Below are 22,573 nucleotides of genomic sequence, written 5' to 3'. Positions count from 1 at the left end.
GCTAGCATGGAAAACGGACGTTAAATGATGATGATGATGATGTACACACACACACTCAGATACAAAAAGACAAGAGAAAATGAAGGAATGAAAGTATATAGAATGAAAGAGGCAACGATGAGAAAGAGATGATGATGGGAGAATCAGGAAATTTGGGAACATGTCTGTTGCCATTTCTTTTTTTCTCTTTCTCTCTCCTTTGAGTAAAACCACCAATAGAAGAGAATATGACCAAAAATTGCGTGTACTCCATCCCATGCAGCTGTGGTAGGTTATACAAAGGCGAAACATGCCATCCCGCTCAAAATAAGGGTAGAGGAACATCGCAAAGCTGTGACACGGGGGGAGATATTGATAAATCGGGTATAGTTGATCATTTATGGAAAAATGGAGACCATCTCCCTATGTGGGATGAAGTTAAGATAATAGACAGAGAACAGCACTGGAAAATACAGAAACTAAAAGAAGCAGCACATATGCTAGGACACAACAACCTGCTAAGCAGACCGAGTGCAGATATGAACAGCATATGGGAACCGGTATTGAGGAAGGATACAAAAAGATTAATTTATAAGCCCTAAAATTCACTCCATAATTACCCACGAGTGTAAGGCATAGTGATTAAGGGTGTGGACTACTAACCTCAAGATTCTGAGTTCAATTCCAGGCAGTGACCTGAATAATAATAATAACATCGAAAAACCCCTTAGGAATGAGAACCCAGGTTCGAAATTTCCCGAAGACACCTGATGAAGGCTGGAGGGTATATCAGCCGAAACATTGTGTTAACAACAAACAGATGTTAAATGGTGAAACTGGTGATGGTTTAATTTAGATCAAAGGTTCTCAACCCATTTTGGCCAAAGGACCCATTTTGACTCTTGGAGTCACAAATGATCCCCCCCCCAATATAAGTAGCTTAATCCTATGCCAGATTAATTTAAAAGAATATTGATAAATAAACATTATATTTGACAGAGAAATCTGAATGATAAAGCATTAATGATTTTATTAGGTCCCACGTTTAGTTATTAGCATGAAATATTTTTTTTAAGTATTGTAAGGGGATCAGGATTTGGCAATAAATAAGCTAGAAAAATTATAGAAGACAACAAATAGTGTAGGGATTAAGAAGGGACAAAGCATAAACAAATTGGATTCTTGTCGACATATTCTCCAAGCTCTGGTTTGAAGTAACAATCCTGAATTTGCTCTTAAACACAGAATATATATACATAATTTTGTCGTGTGATGTACTTCCAAGTTTCAATCAATTATCTGTTATCAGTTCTTCACAGTCGGTACTTGAAAACATCCGTAAATTGTTTGTGTAAGTAAAAGACTTATTTAGCTCCTGTTACATCAGATTAAATTTGGAATCTAAAATTTTAATCTGCCAAACGCTGATCTTGTGCTCTGTATCCCTTTCTTTGGATTTCTTTAAGTTTCTAACTGCCAAAACTACTTCAAAGCAAATCTGGATAGCATATTTATGCTATCTAGATTTGTTTCGAAGGACATCAATATATACATACATTTATATCGTGATTAAAGATATTCCATTCTGTTAGCGATACAGAATGACCAAACTGTAAATGTTCGAGAGAAAACTTTGATATATAAAATAAGATGTACCATGAAGATAGCGGCCAAACAGAATAGTTAGAATGTCAAGACAAAGTACTTATGGCATTTTGTTAAAACTTAAGACATAAATTAACAACCATTGTCAAAGCTTGATAATATTATAGAAGCTAATAAAGGTGGCAAGCTAGCAGAAGCATTATGGTGCCAGATAAAAAGCTCAGTAGAATTTCTTCCGATTTTTCAATCTGAGTTCAAATTCTGCTGAAGTTGACTTCGCCTTTCATCCCTTTCAGGGGGTCAATAAATTATGAACAAGTTTAAGCACCAGCTTTGATGTAATCAACTTATGCTGTTCCCTCTTGCTGGCCTTGTGCCAAAATTGGAAACCAATATTTCCTTCATTGATATTTTAAGGGCAGAGAGCTGGCAGAATTGTTAGCACACCGGGCGAAATGCTTAGCAGTATTTCGTCTACCATTACATTCTGAGCTCAAATTCCACCAAGGTCGACTTTGCCTTTCATCCTTTTGGGGTCGATTAAATAAATACCAGTTACGCACTGGGGTCGATGTAATTGATTTAATCCTGTCCTTGTTTTTCCCCTCTATGTTAAGCTCCCTTTGGGCAATAAAGAAATAGATATTACTCAAAGGATACACAGTTAATCATAAGATACAAGGCAATAGCTAATATCTGTGCTTAAGATTAATCTTAAACTACTAAGCAATAACTTATATCAAACCTTAAGACTGATCATAACAGGTAAAGTAAGAACTAATATTTGTAGCTTACTCTTAAGCTCCAATTAATAACTTATATCAAAGCTTAAAATAAATCTAAATGTATAATGTTATAACTAATAATAATAATAATAATAATGCTTTACATTATTCTTAAGATACAAAACAGCAAAGTAATAACTCATTGAAAGCTTATGATTAATCTTAAGTTACAAAATAATGAGCACTTCTTTATGCAGTTGTCCTTGTCCATCAGCACATATAAAAACATACACACACACACATACATACATATATATATATATATATATATATATATATATATATATATATATATATATATATATAGGCGCAGGAGTGGCTGTGTGGTAAGTAGCTTGTTTACAGCCTCATGGTTCCGGGTTCAGTCCCACTGCGTGGCACTTTGGGCAAGTGTCTTCTACTATAGCCTCGGGCCGACCAAAGCTTTGTGAGTGGATTTGGTAGACGGAAACTGAAAGAAGCCCGTCGTATATATTTATATATATATATATGCGTGTGTGTGTTTGTGTGTCTGTGTCCCCCTAGCATTGCTTGACAACCGATGCTGGTGCGTCCCCGTAACTTAGCCGTTCGGCAAAAGAGACCGATAGAATAAGTACTGGGCTTACAAAAGAATAAGTCCTGGGGTCAAGTTGCTCGATTAAAGGTGGTGCTCCAGCATGGCCGCAGTCAAATGACTGGAACAAGTAAAAGAGTATATATATATATATAATATATATATATATATATATACATACAACTTAAAAATAGGATAAAATCTTTATATGAATTTATCAAGTAGTCAGCGTGAAAAACCTCATAAGAGAAAAAGATCCACCAATTTTTTCACTTAAATATATATATCTATATTATATAGAGGCCATTACTACACATAAATGCCACATGCTAGGGGGGACTCTTCGAGAGTTACATTCAGTACGATGTGTATATTTATTTTAGTAGTTTTTACTTTAAGAGTCCCTCCTAGCATGTGGCATTTATGTGTAGTAATGCCCTCTATATAATATAGATATATATGTTAGTTAGTTAGTTAGTTAGTTAATTTGGCTCAAAAGCAAATAGCAAGGCCATGTAGGGGGACATGGAGTTAAGTACAGGGTGGTGTTCATGTAAAGAGTTCAGGCCACTTGAGGTCCAGGGAGGCTTTGAACAAAGCGGTCGTCGGCATCTTCACCATCTCGTCTGGCAGCTTGTTCCACGGATCCGCAACCCGGACGGAGAAAGCTCCTCTCCTTTGATTGAGATGAAATTGTCGCAGGTAGAGCTTTTCGGAATGACCCCGCAGCCGACGCTCCGGAGCAGGAGTGAAGAACATCTCTTTCGAGAGGTTACACTTCCCGCTTATGATGTTGTGGGCGAGAATGAGATCACCACGGCGGCGGCGTTTTTCAAGAGAATAAGGTCGAGCGTCCTCAGCCTTTCTTCGTAGGACAAATTTTTGAGACCATGAACCATGCGGGTAGCCAGCCTCTGGACTCTTTCGAGATGCTGTATGTCTTTGAGGAGATAAGGAGAAGAGGCTTGAATCCCATACTCCAATATGGGTCTCACCAGCGTGACATAGAGTGGTAGGAATATGGCTGCTGTGAGCATTCCGAATGACCGTCGAATCAAAAACAGAATTCCGCGCGCTTTGTTGGCAGCATGGACGCACTGGGCCAAGGCGAAAAGGAGGAATCCACCAAGATACCCAGGTCCTTTACCTGATCGGTCCTCTCCAGCAGCAGACGACCCGGCTCGAAATCAAGTTGAGTTGCAGGAGTAGAGCCGACAGGCAGATGACAGCACTTTGAAACGTTCAGACACAGGTCCCAATCGTTAGACCACTTCGAAATTTGGTGGAGGCATCGACGAAGATCCTCTATACTACCGCGAGGAGCGACCAGTTTGATATCGTCGGCAAATAGAAGGGTGTGTTGCGTGAGGTCGTCGGGCAAGTCATTTATGAAGACTAAGAACAACAAGGGCCCAAGCACTGAACCTTGAGGCACGCTACTGCTCGCACTGGAGACGTCAGACCGCAAACCATTAACTTGAACTTGGAAGGAGCGATCTGAGAGGAAGGCACCAACCCATCGTACAATATCCGGATGGAAGCTATATGCTTGAAGCATATAAAAGGTAATAAAAGGTAATCTTTATATCCAACACAACATGGATGTCTTATAAGAACAGCATATACTGCATTATTGTCCTTGAGAGACCCTCTCATTTAGGGGTTTGGTGCATAGAACCACACACACACAGATCATAGCAGACGAGAATTGTCAGTCATGGGTGCTGGGATTCCCATATCAGGATTTCATCCTACTGAGAATCATCAGTTGGAGGCATCCAGTCACCTCATGCCAGTCAAATCTCATTGCTATGATATAAAGAAGAACACCATCTTTTCCAATACTGAAGTTGCAAATATCCAGCAGGCTAATAAAAATCAATTAGTGATGGAAGCAGTATTCAAAACTTCCATGCTTCCTGAGATTCGCCAACACTACACCTGATTTTCTCCCCTCCATATACACACGCAAGCATGTATCTGACTCATACACTGTTCGCTTTCCAGACATTTCTACATTACTGCATATGCTTTATACGCACTTTTGACAAGTTGTGGTGCACCTGAGCACTGTATACAATTGCCATATTCTGAACGCCTTACTTCCCTGGGCATGGACACATTGAAACTCCGACGTCTGGCAGCTGACTTGGCAGACACCCATAAAATTATTAGCCATCTTACAACCAATAACTCTGAGCACCTTTTCAAACTCCACCTGTCTAACACCCATGGACATATTTACAAAGTCAGAAAACAGCACAGCTCCCATGACTTTCGGAAACATTTTTTCAGGCTAAGAGTTACTGAAGCATGGAACAAACTGCCGGCTTCAGTTGTTAGTTATCGGAGCACTACATCCTTCAAAACTTCCATGCATCCTGAGATTCGCCAACACTACACCTGATTTTCTCCCCTCCATACACACACAAGCATGTATCTGACTCATACACTGTTCACTTCCCAGACATTTGTACATTACTGCATATACTTTATACGCACTTTTGACAAGTTGTGGTGCACCTGAGCACTGTATACAATAATTTCATTATTATTATTATTATTATTATTATTATTTTTTAATGCCAAAAGGTAATCTGTATATCAAACTTAACACAGACATCTTGTTAGAACATTGAATACTGTGTTATTAGCCTTGAGATACTCTCTTATATAGGTGAATGTGTGTTTGTGTGTGTGTGTAAAATATATCTACTCCAATGCAAAATCTACATCTAACGTAATAAACTATGCCTGACGGATTGCTTGGAAATACTTGACAGTATTAAATAAATCAGTCAATTTTTATGTATTTTAAAGCGTGACAGGATAAGTTGCACTTTTATAATTGTGTATCGAAAATGATATATATATGTGTGTGTGTGTGTGCATATATCTATATATATATGTTTGTGTATACATATATATGTATGTTTGTATATATATATATATATATGTATACATTTGCGTATATATATATATATATGTTTGCGTGTATATATATATATGTATATATATATATATATATATATATGTATTTTAGTGTATATATATGTATGTATGTTTGTGTATATATATGTATGTATGTTTGTGTATATATATATATGTATGTGTATATATATGTATATATATATATATATGTATGTTTGTGTATATATATATATGTATGTGTATATATGTATATATATATATATATATATGTTTGTGTATACATATATATGTATGTTTGTGTGTGTGTATATATATATGTATATATTTGCGTATATATATATATATATATATATATTATATATATGTTTGTGTATATATATGTATGTTTGTGCATCTATATCTATAATGTCTGTGTATGCGTATATGTGTGTATATATATATATATATATACTAATATTAAGGGATATTAAGGTGATGCATTTCTTTTGCTGATCCCTTAATATTAGTATTACTAGAATTTACCATATAACGGTCCTGTTTTCATACCGAATTCTACTTGGTGAAATTTATTGATTACTTCGTAATTAATTAGTTTTACCCTTAATTACTATATATATATATATATATATATATATATATATATAATAATGGAATAATTCATAGATTTTATATTTTATTTCTGCTTTCATTCTTTTATTTCCCTCTATATTCCCCCAGCTCCTCCTTTTCCATAATAATTCCTCTATTTCAAACTCAAATATTTACTTCCATTTAACCATCTCACATCGTCTCTGATGAAGGGATATCCACAATATCCCAGAAACAGCTGTAAGGCTATATCTATATCTCTTTCCTTATAAATGTCCTTAAAACTCCTCACAGCCTTTGCTTTGTTACCTCATTTTGTCTAACACATACATATTACTTTTACTTGTTTCAGTCATTTGACTGCGGCCATGCTGGGGCACTGCCTTTAGTCGAGCAAATCGACCCCGGGACTTATTCTTTGTAAGCCCAGTACTTATTCTACCAGTCTCTTTTGCCGAATCGCTAAGTGACAGTGACATAAACACACCAGCATCGGTTGTCAAGCAATGCTGGGGGGACAAACACAGACACACAAACATACACACACACATATATACATATACACGACGGGCTTCTTTTCAGTTTCCGTCTACCAAATCCACTCACAAGGCTTTGGTCGGCCCGAGGCTATAGTAAAAGACATTTGCCCAAGATTCCACACAGTGGGACTGAACCCGGAACCATGTGGTTGGTAAGCAAGCTACTTACCACACAGCCACTCCTGTTCATATATAACAAAATATGAACAATTGGAATCTGCATACCATGGACAAGAAGCATTTCTACCCATTCTACACAACACTTTCCTTGGATAATGGAACTGTAGCATCCTACATATATTTTTACTTTTATTTTTATTCCCTTATTTCCCTTTATACTTCCTATATCCATCTTTTTCCAAAATAACTCCTTATATTGAACTCTACTATTTCCCTCTAGTTAACTCTCTCATATTGTCTCTGATGAAGGGGATATCCCTAATATGCCAGAAACAGCTGTAAGTCTATCTCCCTCTTTATAATTGTCCTATAAATTCCACACAGCCTTGGCTTTGTCATCTCACTTTATATCTCTTATTATAAAAGGCAGATTTTATCTGCCTCCCTTTGTAAGTTATAGAAATCTACAATATAGGATTTCTTCAATTACAATTTACCTAGCATTTTTAAGAGTAGAATGCATCGGGTCATGCCAGGTCCAGTTTTTAAAATTTAAACTCCAATTAAGCAAAATTTACAGAAAACTCACATTCTGGTGTGTATGTCAAATGCTCTTCTTAATGTGGTTTACACCACACGCAAACGCACACACACACACAAAGGGAACGAACTGTTTCACTGACGCTATCACCCTTCTCCTCCTTTGTCTTTGCAAGTTTGCAGCTATTAAAGTGAAAACAGTGAATCCGACAGCGATAAAGAAAACGAATTGGTACCTGAATGGAGTGAAAATTTAAAAACTGTTTCTTTCGGTGATTTTTCTGAAGAAACTGGACCAAGCCACAGACTTTCCCAGAAGAGTAAAGCCTTAAACTATTTCTATTTACTTTTTCAAATGAGCCTATTTGAAATCATTACGGCAGAAACGAACTGTTATGCTAAACGTAAACAAAACGAAAGAAAGGATAGTTTGTTATTTCCCACAACCTTAAATGAAATTAAGGCCTATTTTGCCATAAATATTATTATGGGTATCAGAAAGTTACCCAGAATAACAAATTATATCGTAAAATTTTGTTGTATACCCAATTGAATATTAGCTAATAACCCATTTTCTATAGCGATGTTTGAACAAAATTTTAATAATTTTATATATTGTTGAATTTACCTGTATCTGCCTGCAATTAGAGTCACTTTGTGACAAAAATTATAGTATAGAATTGGTTGAGGACATTTCATTAAATTATCTTCCAAAAATCACATTAATATATTGATAAATAAAAAAGTTATTGTTGTTTAATGAAACCAGACTAAATTTATGATTACGTTAGAAAATAATTGAAACACTTAAGTTGACTGGAGCATGCAAATATTCACATCCAGTCTATATTCAACATGTATGTGCATGCGGTGAGCTGGCAGAATCGTTAGCATGCCGGGCGAAATGCTTAGCGGTATTACGTCTGTCGTTACGTTCTGAGCTCAAATTCCGCCGAGGTCGACTTTGCCTTTCATCCTTTCGGGGTCGATAAATAAAGTACCAGTTTCACACTGGGGCTGATGTAATCGAATTAATCTCTTTGTCTGTCCTTGTTTGCCCCCTCTATGTTTAGCTCCTTGTGGGTAGTATAGAAAAAAAATATATGCATCAATGCATTGATGTGTGTATCAATGAATGCAAGCGTATTCTGTATATGCATGTATGTGTGTGTGTTTGTGTGTGGTCTACAAATACAAAAAATGGTAGATAGTTGAGTAGCACTTTTTTTTGTTTATTGAAGAAGAAAGTATGCTTTGGTGATGTTCTTCTAAAACTGTAAATATACCAAATTGAAAAAAAAAGAAAAAGGGAAAGAAAGAGAAAGTGAAAGATAGACTGTATGTGTTTCCCTGTGTGAGTATGTTTGTAGGAGAAATAAAGAGAGAGAGAGAGACCACATTTAGGACTATGTATGTGAGAGAAGGGGGTTAACTAGATTTGTAAGTGTGTGTATGAGAGTGAGTGGGGAGAGACGACATTTACTACATCTGTGAGTATATATGTGTGTGTGTGAGAGAGAGGGAGAGCAAGAGAAATAAAGGGAGAGACATCTTTAAGAGATATAATATGTGTGAGAGAGAGAAAGGAAATGAGAGAGTATTTTTGTGTGTGAGAGACAGGGAAAGACTATATTTATGTATGAGTATGAGAGTGAGAGAGAGAGAGGTAATATTTGTATGTCTGAGAGAGGGAGAGAAGTGTGTGAAAGAAAGAGAGAGACAAAGAGAAGTGTGTGTGAGAGAGAGAGGGGGACTATATTTGTATGAGTGAGAGAGAGTGAGTCAGAGACAGAGAGAAGTATGTGTGAGAAAGAGAGGATGACTATATTTGTGTGAGAGAGAGGTAATATTTGTGTGTGTGTGTGTGTGTGTGTGTGTGTGTGTGTGTATGAGAGAGGGAGAAACAGATGTGTGTGTGTGAGAGAGAGAGAGGCAATATTTGTGAGTGAGTCTGAGAGAGAGAGAGACAGAGAGAGAGAGGTAATATTTGAGTGTGTATATGAGAGAGGGAGAGACAGAGACAAGTGTGTATGTGAGAGAAAGAGAGAGAGGTAATATTTGTGAGTGAGTCTGAGAGACAGAGAGATAGAAGTGTATGTGTGTGTGTGTGTGAGAGAGAGGAAGAGACAGAGAGAAAGAAGTGTGTAAGAGAGAGAGAGGAAGAGACAGAGTGATAGAAGTGTGTGTGTAAGAGACAGAGAGATAGAAGTGTGTGTGTGAGAGAAAGAGACAGAGAGATAGAAGTGTGTGTATGTGAGAGAGAGAGAGAAAGAGACAGAGAGATAGAAGTGTGTGTGAGAGAGAGAAGAAGAGACAGAGAGATAGAAGTGTGTGTGAGAGAGAGAGAGGAAGAGATACAGAGAGATATTATACTACATTTTACCAAGTCAGACAACAAAAAGACTGAACAAGAGAGAGAACAGTTCTAACTACCAAAATAGTTCCTCTTCATTTAAGCTAAGAGAGAAAAACTGCTGCATCGTCAAATGTAAAGGAAGGCAACTTTTTTTCTTCTCTTGTTTTTTAAGAGAAATTTCTCTTCTTTTTTTTTTGCTGTTTTTTTTATTTTTTGTTTTTACTTGCATGAGGTGAAAACTCAGCTCATTTTAGTTTGTGGTTCTGTTGATAAAGACAAGAATTCATTCGGGAACTAAACTACTAGCAAATAACAACAACAACGGTAGTGGTGGTGATGGAAGTGGTAGTAGTAACAGCAGCAACAATAGTAGTAGTAGTAGTAGTAGTAGAAGTGGTGGTGGTAGTAGCAGCAGTAGTAGTAGTAATAGTAGAAGTAGTATTTTTGTAGTAGTAGTAGTAGCAGCAGCAACAATAGTAGTAGTAGTTATGGAGGTGGTGGTAGTAACTGTGGTTGCTTTTGTAGTAGTAGTGGTGATAGTAGTAGTAGTTGCAGTAGTAGTATTTTTGTAGTAGTTGTAGTAGCAACAGTAGTAGTAGTAGTGATGGTAGTTATGGAGGTGGTGGGAGTAACTGTGGTTGCTTTTGTAGTAGTAGTGGTGATAGTAGTAGTTGCAGTAGTAGTATTTTTGTAGTAGTTGTAGTAGCAACAGTAGTAGTAGTAGTGATGGTAGTTATGGAGGTGGTGGGAGTAACTGTGGTTGCTTTTGTAGTAGTAGTAGTAGTAGTAGTAGTAATAGTGGTGGTAGTAATGGTAGTAGTAGTAGTAGTAGTAGTAGTGGTGCTGGTGATGGTTGCAGTGGTGGTGGAGGTGGTAGTAACAACAGTAGCAGCAACATTAGTAGTAGTAGTAGCAGTAGTGGTGGTGGTGGAGACCCTGATGTTGATGATAGTGATAAACAACAAAACAAACATGAACGACATCAAAAAACAAAAAATTCTTTTTTGTTGTTGTTGTTGTTGTTGTTTTGTATTCCACAATGGCTAATGCAATGATGAGTTGCATATGTTGATAAAAGTCTCTATAAGAAGACTACATTACAAACAGATTCTCTTTCTTCGGTATTCAAAGATGCCAAAGCAAATTTGGGACCGTTTATTTATTTGCTTGTTTTCTGTGGTTATCCATTTTATTATGTTGTTCTTTGATTCTTTTACTTGTTTCAGTCATTTTGACTGTGGCCATGATGGAGCGCCGACTTTAGTCGAATCAAATCAACCCCCAGGACTTATTCTTCGTAAGCCTGGTTACTTATTCTATCGGTCTTTTTTTACCAAATTGCAAAGTTACAGGGACATAAACACACCAACATCGGTTGTTAAATGATGGTGAGAGGATGAACACAGACACACAAATACATACACACACATATATATATTACTATAATATATATATATATATATATGGAGGCGCAATGACCCAGTGGTTACGACAGCGGACTCGCGATTGTAGGATCGCAGTTTCGATTCCCAGACCGGGACGTTGGATTGTTTATTGAGCGAAAACACCTAAAGCTCCATAGGCTCCGGCGTGGGTGGTGGCGCTGGCGATCCCTGCTTACTCTTTCGCTGCAACTTTCTCTCACTCTTTCTTCTGTTTGTGCCTGACGCCTAAGCCAGCAGGGTGGCGTCATTTGAAGGCTAAAACAATGCAAAGCGCATTGTGACCAGCAATGTGTAGCAACATCTGATAGCTTGGTCGGTCACGGTGATCACAGTGATATATATATATTTATATATATAGATGATAAGAAATGGAGCAATAAATAACAGTGAGAAGTGGATCATTGATGTTATAAAGTCAGTATTTAATTACTTATAATGTGTCACCTTACTAGCACTAGTGCTGGTGGCATGGGAAAAAAACATTCGAGTGAGGTCGCTGCCAATGCCGCTGGACTGGCTCCTGTGCAGTTGGCACATAAAAAGCACCATTTGAGTGTGGCCGTTGCCAGTACCGCCTGACTGGCCCTCGTGCCGGTGGCATGTTAAAGCACCCACTACACTCTCGGAGTTGTTGGCATTAGGAAGGGCATCCAGCTGTAGAAACTCTGCCAGGTCAGATTGGAACCTGGTGCAGCCATCTGGTTACCCAGTCCACAGTCAAATCATCCAACCCATGCTGGCATGGAAAGCAGATGTTAAACGATGATGATGATGATGATGATCCACTTCTCACTGTTTATTGCTCCAATTCTTATCGTCTTTATATATATTAAACCACAGTTTACCTCTCAAATTACCTACTGCCGTATACCTCATAACAAGGACTATACATACTGTGGTAATACCAGAAGTGCCTATGGATACATCTATCCCTTAGATGGTTACAATACCTCCAACTTATATCTTACACTATCTATATATATATATTCATGTTTTTTAATAACTGCTTGTATTCTTATCTTATATGCATTGAATACTATACTATATGTATGTATGTTAATATGGTTGTCGTTTTGATAAATAAATAAGTCAATATTCTAATATCCTAAAGCTGATGAACCAACTAATGTGTTTCTCCATTCTCTTATTTGCAATATAAATTAATGGTAAAATATTTCTTTACCTTCACCCATTTAATACAATAAGTAAGTTTATTGCATTGCAATTAAAAACAGTTGTGTATTAATAATTGGGTATTATACTAACAGTATATTGGATAAGTATTAACCCTTAGTGTGTTGGATCCACAACCCCTAACTTTCTTGGTGTTATATAAATATATATTTTAAAGCATTCGCTCATTAGAAGGTCCTTGGACCACTGAAGACGTAAGAGCTGTTAGTATAAAATGGACACTAGACAGAAGTCAATAGGTGACGATGTACATTAGACTTAAAAGACAGGAGGTCATATTGAAGAGGAAAACAAGACTGTGGAAGGGAATCCCAATGTTCAGAAGTGTGAGGGAAGAAACTGGTACTGTAAAGTGCTTTTCGACACTTAGGAGGTTGACCAGTATACTGATGAGAACTGGATGCAAGTCTAGTTGATCACTGATAAGTTCTTAAAGGAGGAACTGGAGAAGAGGGTTCCGCTGAACAATGTCCATGAAAATGCTTATAGAAAAAGAGACAAGGAAGCTACACGACGATGATGAGAGAGTGACCCTAGTTTAGAAGATAAATCAGGACCAATAGAATTACAAATATGGTGTTGAAAAAGGTCCAACAGAGTTAAACAATCAGCAAGAGCACTTTGCCCATATGTGACAACAGTACTCAATGCAAGGGCAAATGGTGGACTTATAAAGATAAAGAATGAATATATGTATATATATATATATTATATTAAATTAGAAATGAAACCACTATTAAGCAAATCAAACAGTGAAAATCATAAGCCAATACATAGAAATAAAATTAATTAAAAAATATATAAAAAATATTTTTATCTCTAATTTAATATAATATATATTTATACTATAAAATTAGATTTAATCCTAAATCTAATTTTTCCCTGTAAGTTTGGATTTACTCCCTAATATTATTATTATTATTATTATATATATATATAAGACATGTAAAAGCACCATCCGTTTGTGGCCGTTTGCCAGCTCTGTCTGGCACCTGTGCGGGTGGCACGTTAAAAGCACCCACTACACTCACGGAGTGGTTGGCGTTAGGAAGGGCATCCAGCCGTAGAAACACTGCCAGATCTGACTGGGCCTGATGAAGCCTTCCAGCCTCACAGACCCCAGTTGAACCGTCCAACCCATGCTAGCATGGAGAACGGACGCTAAATGATGATGATGATAAGAATTTTTTGCATAATAAGATAAAAAACCAAAGCTGTATAGATATTAGAGCATTTATAGATAGAAGGTCTATACAGCTGTTTCTAGGATATTTATTCATTATATCCCTTCATCGGAGACAGTGTGAGAGGATGGTTAAGTCATAGTTTCGATGTGATACAAAATAGAGAGTGAGGTGGAGGAAAGAAAATAGATGCAAGATATGTATGGGTATTGAAGTTGTAAATCCGTTTTATAGGCATAATAGTATATATGCAATATTCCAATATCCTTTGGGTAAAATCCAAGAGTCCAACAGAGTTTAAAATGAGTCCTTCCAAATATAGAGTTTATAAGCAATGTAATATTCCCTTATGAGTGAGATTCATCAGATTTTTAAACTTGGTCATTCCCAGTAGAGAATATATATACAGTGTTATACACACACACATATATTTATTTATTTACTCTTTTACTTGTTTCAGTCATTTGACTGCAGATATGCTGGAGCACTGCCTTTAGTCGAGCAAACCGACCCTGGGATTTATTCTTTGTAAGCCCAGTACTTATTCTATCAGTCTCTTTTGCCGAACCGCCAAGTGATGGGAACATAAACACACCAGCATCGGTTGTCAAGCAATGCTAGGGAGACAAACACAGACACACAAACACATACACACACATACATATATATATATATATATACATATATACGACAGGCTTCTTTCAGTTTCCGTCTACCAAATCCACTCACAAAGCATTGGTTGGCCCGGGGCTATAGCAGAAGACACTTGCCCAAGAAGCCACGCAGTGGGACTGAACCCGGAACCATGTGGTTGGTTAGCAGGCTACTTACCGCACAGCCACTCCTGCGCCTATTTATTTATTTATTTATTTATACAATGGGCTTCTTTCAGTTTTCATCTACCAAACAACCCACTTGCAAAGCTTTAGCTGGCCTGAGGCTACAGTAGAAGATACTTGTCCAAGGTGCCACAGAGTGGGACTGAACCTTGAACCATGTAGTTGAGAAGAAAGCTTCTCACCACACAGCCACACCCATGCCTGTAGATAGACAGACAGACGGATAGATGAAATAGCACCATGAGAAAATGGTATAACAATTAGTGAAAAGACAGAATTGCTTTTTTGTTTTTCCTGTAATTCAGTATTTTCCTTTATATTTAACTAATACCTGGGGTGGACCTTGTGATAAATATCATGGCAGATATTAGCTCTCTAATTGGTACTAGTTGTAGGCAGAGCCATTTGATGGTGAAGTTCTTTTTTACAGCAGCATGGTTCCAGTGCCTCAGGCCAATGTCTTGTATTATAGCACCAAGTCTTTGTAAATGGAATTTCGTAGACACACAAAAAAACAGCACACGAGCCGGTCATATATGTATGTCATTATCCTTTCCGTTCCACCAGCACCAGCACCACCACAACCGTCACCATTGTCATCAGTGGCAATGATATGTGGGTGTATATTTTATATAAATACATATATATATATATATATACATACATATACTCACACATATATATGTAAATATACATACATATATATATATATATATACATATACACACACATATATATGTAAATATATATATATGCTATACACACACATATATATGTAAATATATATATATGCATATACACACACATATATATGTAAATATATATATATATATATATGCATATACACACACATATATATGTAAATATTATATATATATATACATATACACACACATATGTAATATATATATATATATAGACATACATACGTACACACGCACGCATGCACATAATATATAATAAACGCATACATATCTGTATGTGGTGTGTCTGTGTGTGAATGTATGTCATGTTTAAAGCCTACATTTCTCATTGGTTGAGTGAAATGATATTGATGTTGATATTCCTTGTTAACACCAGGACCCACCAAACAGTCTGTGCTCTGAAAATATCTGTAGAATAAAAATAATTCCTCGCTTCATAAACAGGTAAGGTTTGTCAAGCGGAAGAGCACGTGGCCATGAAATCTTGCCTTAAGTGGCTGTGTGGTTAAAAAGTTCCCTTATCAACCAAATGGTTCCAGGTTCAGTCCCACTGTGTGGCCTCTTGGGCAAGTGTCTTCTACTATAGCCTTAGACTGACCAAAGTTTTGTGAGTGGATTTGGTAGATGGAAACTGAAAGAAGCCCATTGCATATATACATGTTTGTGTCTTTGTGTCTGTGTTTGTAACAAACCCTGGTTGACAACCTGTGTTTGTGTGTTTATATCCCCGATAGAATATGTACTAGGCTTTAAAAAAAAAGGTAATGAGATTGATTCATTTGATTATAGTTCTCCAATATAGTGCTCCAGCATGGCCATAGTTTAATGACTGAAATGAATAAAAGTGAAAAGAGAGAATATCTCACTGACCAAACCCATGTTAGCAGAGATAAACAAATCCTTAAATCCTTAAAAATGTTTTAGCCCGAAGGCTGTGGCCATGCTGGGGCACCACCGTTGTTGAAGCAAATAAACAAACTCTGAGTTCATTCACAAAAGTCCTACATCTCTTTTGTCATTCTAAGATAATGCCATCCAAGTCTCTACTTTACTGATGAAATCCAATAACACTGAAACATGTCTGAAGTTGTCTACTGTATTGCTAATGATAAGATTCACTCCCCACTTACATTCCATGTTTAATTAATTATAATTGTAAACCAATATTGTTGGGAAAGAAAAAGAGTCAAGATTAAATGCAAGGTATACATAATTGAGTTTTTAAATGACTGAAAAAGCAAGTAATTAAAAATGTGACATTTCATGTGAAACAACCTAATAGCCAGTGGTAATCACGTGAGGCACTATTTCACTCTTCTTAGAAATCATCAACATGACATAACCTGAGGTTTATTAATTTAACATTTTCTGAACCAAGACATTTTCTTAAAGACAAAGAAACAATTACTTAAGAAGAAATTCATGATATGTGTATTTTTCTTCTCCGTTATTGATTTTTAATTGATGAAAATTTCATGGCTTACTTCATCAATTAGGCTAGCATCCGCTTTTATTAAACAGCATAAGACATCTAGCCTTACACACTCTACCAGTCCAGCCACTCTATAATTGTTGGTGGCTCCATTCTTGAAGGGACAAATAAACAAAAAAACAAAAAAACAAAAAAAAAGTATTAAGGGGAGCTTAAATATCACTGATGCTGCCCTTTATTTACCAAAACTTATAAAAGTCATAAAACTATACAAAATTGCCATGGTGTGCATTTATGGAGAAGAAATCAATGTAATAAAATAGCAGAGCCTATAACTTGTGAAGATTTCAGTAAATGTACGTGGTAAATTCTGAACAGATGACAGATTGATGGTTAGTTACCAAAGTATATATTGGAATTCTTAAAAGCAACAGTCATGGTAACAGAATTACAATGCTTTAGATTGAAACAGGATTGTAGGAGGATGATAAACAGTTTTTGTTTGAATTCCTTATAAGGATTGATATTAGATTTTGGTAATTTTTATTGTTTCTTATATTTTCGAGATTAGCGGATGAGCAGAATCACTACAGCTAAGAGAGCACTTCACAGAGTGCATTATAGTATTTAGCATCTGCCATTAGTGTTCGGTATCCAAATAATTTTGGATTCTATTTCGTCTTTCATTCTTCTGAGTTAAGTACAAATAAATATCATACATGAAAGAATTTTTCCTCATAGGCGCAGGAGAGGCTGTGTGGTAAGTAGCTTGCTTAGAAACCACATGGTTCCAGGTTCAGTCCCACTGTGTGGAAACTTGGGCAAGTATCTTCTACTATAGCCTCAGGCTGACCAAAGCCTTGTGGATGGATTTGGTAGATGGAAACTGAAAGAAGCCCGTCGTATATATATATGTGTTTGTACCCCCACCATCGCTTGGCAACCGATGCTGGTGTGTTTATGTTGCGATAACTTAGTGGTTCGGCAAAAGAGACTGATAGAATACCAAGAAGACTGAAGCAAGTAAATGAGTATACACAGAAAAAAAAAAGTGGCGCAGGAGTGGCTGTGTGCTAAGTAGCTTGCTTACCAACCACATGGTGCAGGGTTCAGTCCCACTGCGTGGCAGCTTGGGCAGGTGTCTTCTACTATAGCCTCGAGCTGACCAAAGCCTTGTGAGTGGATTTGGTAAACGGAAACTGGAAGAAGCCCGTCGTATATATATATGTATATATATATATATATATAGTGTGTGTGTCTGTGTTTGACCCCCAACATCGCTTGACAACTAATGCTGGGATGTTTACGTCCCCCGTAACTTAGCAGTTCGGCAAAAGAGACTGGTAGAATAAGTACTGGGCTTACAAAAAATAAGTTCTGGGGTCGATTTGCTCGACTAAAGGCAGTGCTCCAGCATGGCCACAGTCAAATGACTGAAACAAGTAAAAGAATAATTGAATGTAAAATTCTTCTAAAACATTGTGTGGCGTTGTTTAAAATGTTCTGTGAGTGTGTAAAAGTTCTACTCCAGTAGCATTCTGGGCCAATATGTTTTTGTTAACCCTTTCATTACAATATTTCTGTGGAGATGCTCTGTGTTTCTTTCAATTATTTTAAATATAACAAAGAATTTAGTAAAATAACTTAGTTATCATTCAGCTAGTGTTAGGAACATAAATTGTGAGTAAGGTTTGGTGGAAGATTTTAATTCAGAACTTATGAAAACAAGACATTTGTACTCCAAAGCCAGAAGCAGTTTCAGGCAGGTTGGTATCGAAAGGGTTAAATTAATCATTTTTTAACCCTTTTGTTACCATATTTCTGTTTAAGATGCCCTATATTTCTCTCAATTATTTTAAATATAACAAAGAATTTAGTAAAATAACCTAGCTATTGTTAAGCTAGTGTTAGGAACATAAATTGTGACTAAGGCTTGGTGGAAGATTTTAATTCAAAACTTATGAAAACAAGACATTTGTACTCAGAGCCAGCGCCGGTTTCAGCCAGGTTGGTCTTAAGATACAGAGATGGATGTGTGGTTACGAAGTTAGTTACATAATGATATAGCTTCAGGTTCAATTTCCTTGTGCGACACCTGGGCCAAGTGTGTTCTATGATACCTGTGGGTTGGCCAATACTTTGTGAATGGAATTTGTGAGACAGAAACTTTAAAGAAGCCAGTCGTGTATGCATGTGTGTGTTCATGTGTCTGTTGTGCATTCATGTATGTGTGTGTTTGCAAGCCCCCAATACACTTGCTTTTGGCTGGCACATGGGGCTTTTTTTACATGGCACCAGCATATATAACAAGAAACAAAAATACCAGAGTTTATAAAATAAGTAAAAAAAAATATATATTTACCTATTTTTTGCTTTCAATTCTAAAACTTTGTCAGGTAACAACAAACAAAAGGAATAATTCGTAAGGTGATTCCCTGCATTGTATGTGATTTGCTTACATTCTGCTAAGTCATAATAATGAAGAGGCTTTTTCTTCTTCCAATTCTCAGATGTGTCGTAAGTTTCAAGAAATGGTAATACTTTGTTCCGTAAACCAAATATAAACCACCGGACTACATTTCGGTTCTGGAATAAAATGGAAAAAAAGAAGGAAAATGAATATATTAATTGTGAAATGATATTCAAGTTGTTCTTTTAACCCTATCACATTTAACCCTTTAGTGTTTGCATTATTCTGCCAAAGCTAATCCTTTTTTATCCATATTGTTTTGAACTAATCATGCATTATCTTGTAGCTATGATATTTTGATGAGGTGGCTGTTAATTTTTAAAACGATGTTGTAGGGTTGGTGTAAGAGACCAGATCTGGCCAGTTTCAACATAAAACAGGCAGAATACTTTTGGCCGGATATGGCCAGTTTAAATGCTAAAGGGTTAAACTGGTCATCTCTGGCCAAAATATTCTACTTGCTATATGGTCAAACTGGCCAGATCTGGCATCTCGCACTGATCTTTCAACGTCATTCTAAAAATAAACAATCACATCATCAAAATGTCAAGGCTACGAGATAATGCAGGATAAATTCAAAACAATATGAATGAGTGGCTGTGTTGTAAGTAGCTTGTTTACCAACCACATGGTTCCGGGTTCAGACCCACTGTGTGGTACCTTGGGCAAGTGTCTTCTGCTATAGCTTCAAGCCGACCAAAGCTTTGTGAGTGGATTTGGTAGGCAGAAACTGAAAGAAGCCCCAGTCGAAAATATATATATATATTCTAGACATGGCCTGGACCAATCTCTGATCGAAACATATCTAAGTTTTTTCTAAGTTTTTATATATATATATATATATATATATATATGTGTATGTTTGTGTGTCTGCGTTTGTTCCCACCGCCATCACTTGACAACCGATGTTGGTGTGTTTACATCCTGTAATTAGCAGTTCATCAAAAGAGACCAATAGAATAAGTACTAAGCTTACAAAGAATAAGTCCTAGAGGGGGGGTCGATTTGTTCGACTAAAGGCGGTGCTCCAGCATGGCCACAGTCAAATGACTGAAACCAGTAAAAGAACAAAATAAGCATTACATTCAACAGAGTAATCTGAATGCTAAAGGCTTAAACCAAACATTGATTTCAAATTTTGGCACAAGGCCAGCAATTTTGGGGGAGGGGGTCAGTCGATTACATTAATCCCAGCACTCAACTGGTACTTGATTTATTGACCTTGAAAGGATGAAAGACAAAGTCGACCACATCATCATCATCATTGTTCGACCGTGGTCGAGACAATGGAATTTACCATGCTACGCCAGACTTCATGGACCATCATGGCATTATGGAGGTCCTGTTGCTGGATGCCTGTATCCCTGGAGATTACATCAGGGTAGGAGAGTGTGCACCCTCTGGTATTGCAAGTAGATGGCTTCCAGAGGAGAAGAGTAGAAATTACCTCTTTTTCAGCTCTACAACAATGTCCAGCAAACTGGACTCTCTTACAAGGTGGGATTTGAACCCAGAACGTAAAGTCGGGAGAAACACCACCAAGCTTTTTTATCCAGCATGGTAACAATTCTGACAGAATGCCACCTTATTCTAGGTCAGACTTACCGATACTAAAACGCCTTAATATATTGAAACTAGAAAAGAATTATTAAAATGTCACACATGGTCCATTTAGCTGAAACATGGACATTAAAGTATTAGAGAATTATAAATTATATTCAAAGTGTTTGAAATGTGGTGACATAAAAGAATTTTCAGAACATTATGGACAAAATACAAAAATAATAATGAAGAACTAAGAATGGCAGAAACTAAGAATATTTTATTAGTCACCAAAGAGGTAAAACTAAAAATGTTATGGACACTAAATTAGAAAAAATGGTTTATAGAGACCATTAATGGAAGGCAATAGAAGGTAATAGAAGCCAAAATGGAACCTGGAAAGAGGCGGAAGAGGAAATCCAAGAATTACATGAGGAGATTATCAAATTTGGAAAGACTTAAAATACAGTGAATGTATAAGGAGAAGATAAAAAATTTGAGATAGTAATCCGTGGTAGTCCGCCTGTGAAGGGTGGATGGTATCTAGTGGATGATTAATGTAGAAAAAGGAATATTTCTCTGAAGGAAAAAAAAAAAGAATTTTTTTTTCATTTGATCTGGGAGAAATAGCAGCCCAAATCTCTCTATATATAAAGCTGAAGTTGTCTGTGTGTGGCAAGTTTGGTAGCCTTCAACTAACACTATCTCCTCCGAGACCCTGTGACACAAGTTGACCAAAATTGAGAGTATGATAGAAGAAGGCTTGCTCTTCACTCCATAGAAGAAAAAATTCAAATCGGACCATGTTAACACCAAAAATTATTTACATCAAAAAGGTGCTTTTTTTCTACGAAAATCCCTATTTTTTTTACTGCTGTGTCGCCATTTTTCAGTGTATTTCAACCAGAAAAATATTCACTTAAAGAGAATAACAAGCTACATAATGCAAAATTTTTACTTTTCAAAAATTCCAATTCTAAAGGATCAAAACAAACCCAAGCAACGCCGGGCGATACTGCTAGTTACCTTATATAAGGATATCTAAAACTATACTGGAGCGAAGTGCTGATATCATGGTAAAAGCACCCGTTCTGCTCTGTAAAAATGTTTGGCATTAGGAAGAGCATCCAGCTGTAAAAATCATGCCAAAGCAAGACTTGACCTTTGGATGTCTTTGTTGCAAACTTTGGGGACAGGTCTCAGGTCTAGAGGAATTTCATGCAATCATTTCCAGACACAGGTACAACAAAAGATTATGAGTAGAGGCCATATTCTTCTGATTATAACCATTACAAATAATTCTTTCTACTTTAGGCACAAGGCCTGAAATATTGCATGGGGGTTAAGGGGTTAGTTAATTACATCAACCCAAGTGTTCAACTGGTACTTATTTCATTGACCCTGGGAGGATGAAAACCAAATTCAACCTTGGTGAAATTTGATCATATCATCCGGCATATTAACAATTCTGGCAATTGCCTGTCTTTACCATTACAAATAATTCTTTCTGCTGTAAATAAAAAGACTGAAATTTTGAAGGAGACGGATAGTCAGTTACATTGCCCCCAGAAGTTAAATAAAAAAATATATAAATGCACCCTTTTTAAAGCCTAGCCAGGTTCATGGGCCCAGTTTCCCAGTTTCAATGGCGTATGTGTTCCCCAGCTGGACGGGACGCCAGTCCATCACAGCGTTACTCATTTTTGCCAGCTGAGTGAACTGGAGCAATGCGAAAATGAAGTGTTTTGCTCAAGAACACAACAC

At 36.8% G+C, this 22,573-nt stretch overlaps 1 protein-coding gene across 4 annotated transcripts in view; it reads right to left on the bottom strand.

Moving 5' to 3' along the window:
* LOC115223138 overlaps positions 1–22,573 on the bottom strand; it is a 260,373-nt gene that overhangs the window by 24,097 nt on the left and 213,703 nt on the right. For all 4 annotated transcript variants that reach the window (XM_029793555.2, XM_036511919.1, XM_029793565.2 and 1 more), the window contains one exon: positions 19,160–19,383. In XM_029793555.2, the coding sequence (XP_029649415.1) occupies positions 19,160–19,383 (224 nt within the window). The remainder of the gene's footprint in view (positions 1–19,159; positions 19,384–22,573) is intronic.

This window comes from Octopus sinensis, linkage group LG2 (genome assembly GCF_006345805.1).
Source record: "Octopus sinensis linkage group LG2, ASM634580v1, whole genome shotgun sequence".
NCBI lineage: Eukaryota > Metazoa > Mollusca > Cephalopoda > Octopoda > Octopodidae > Octopus > Octopus sinensis.
Note: the sequence above shows the minus strand (reverse complement) of the source record. Positions and strands in the feature narration are given on the sequence as shown.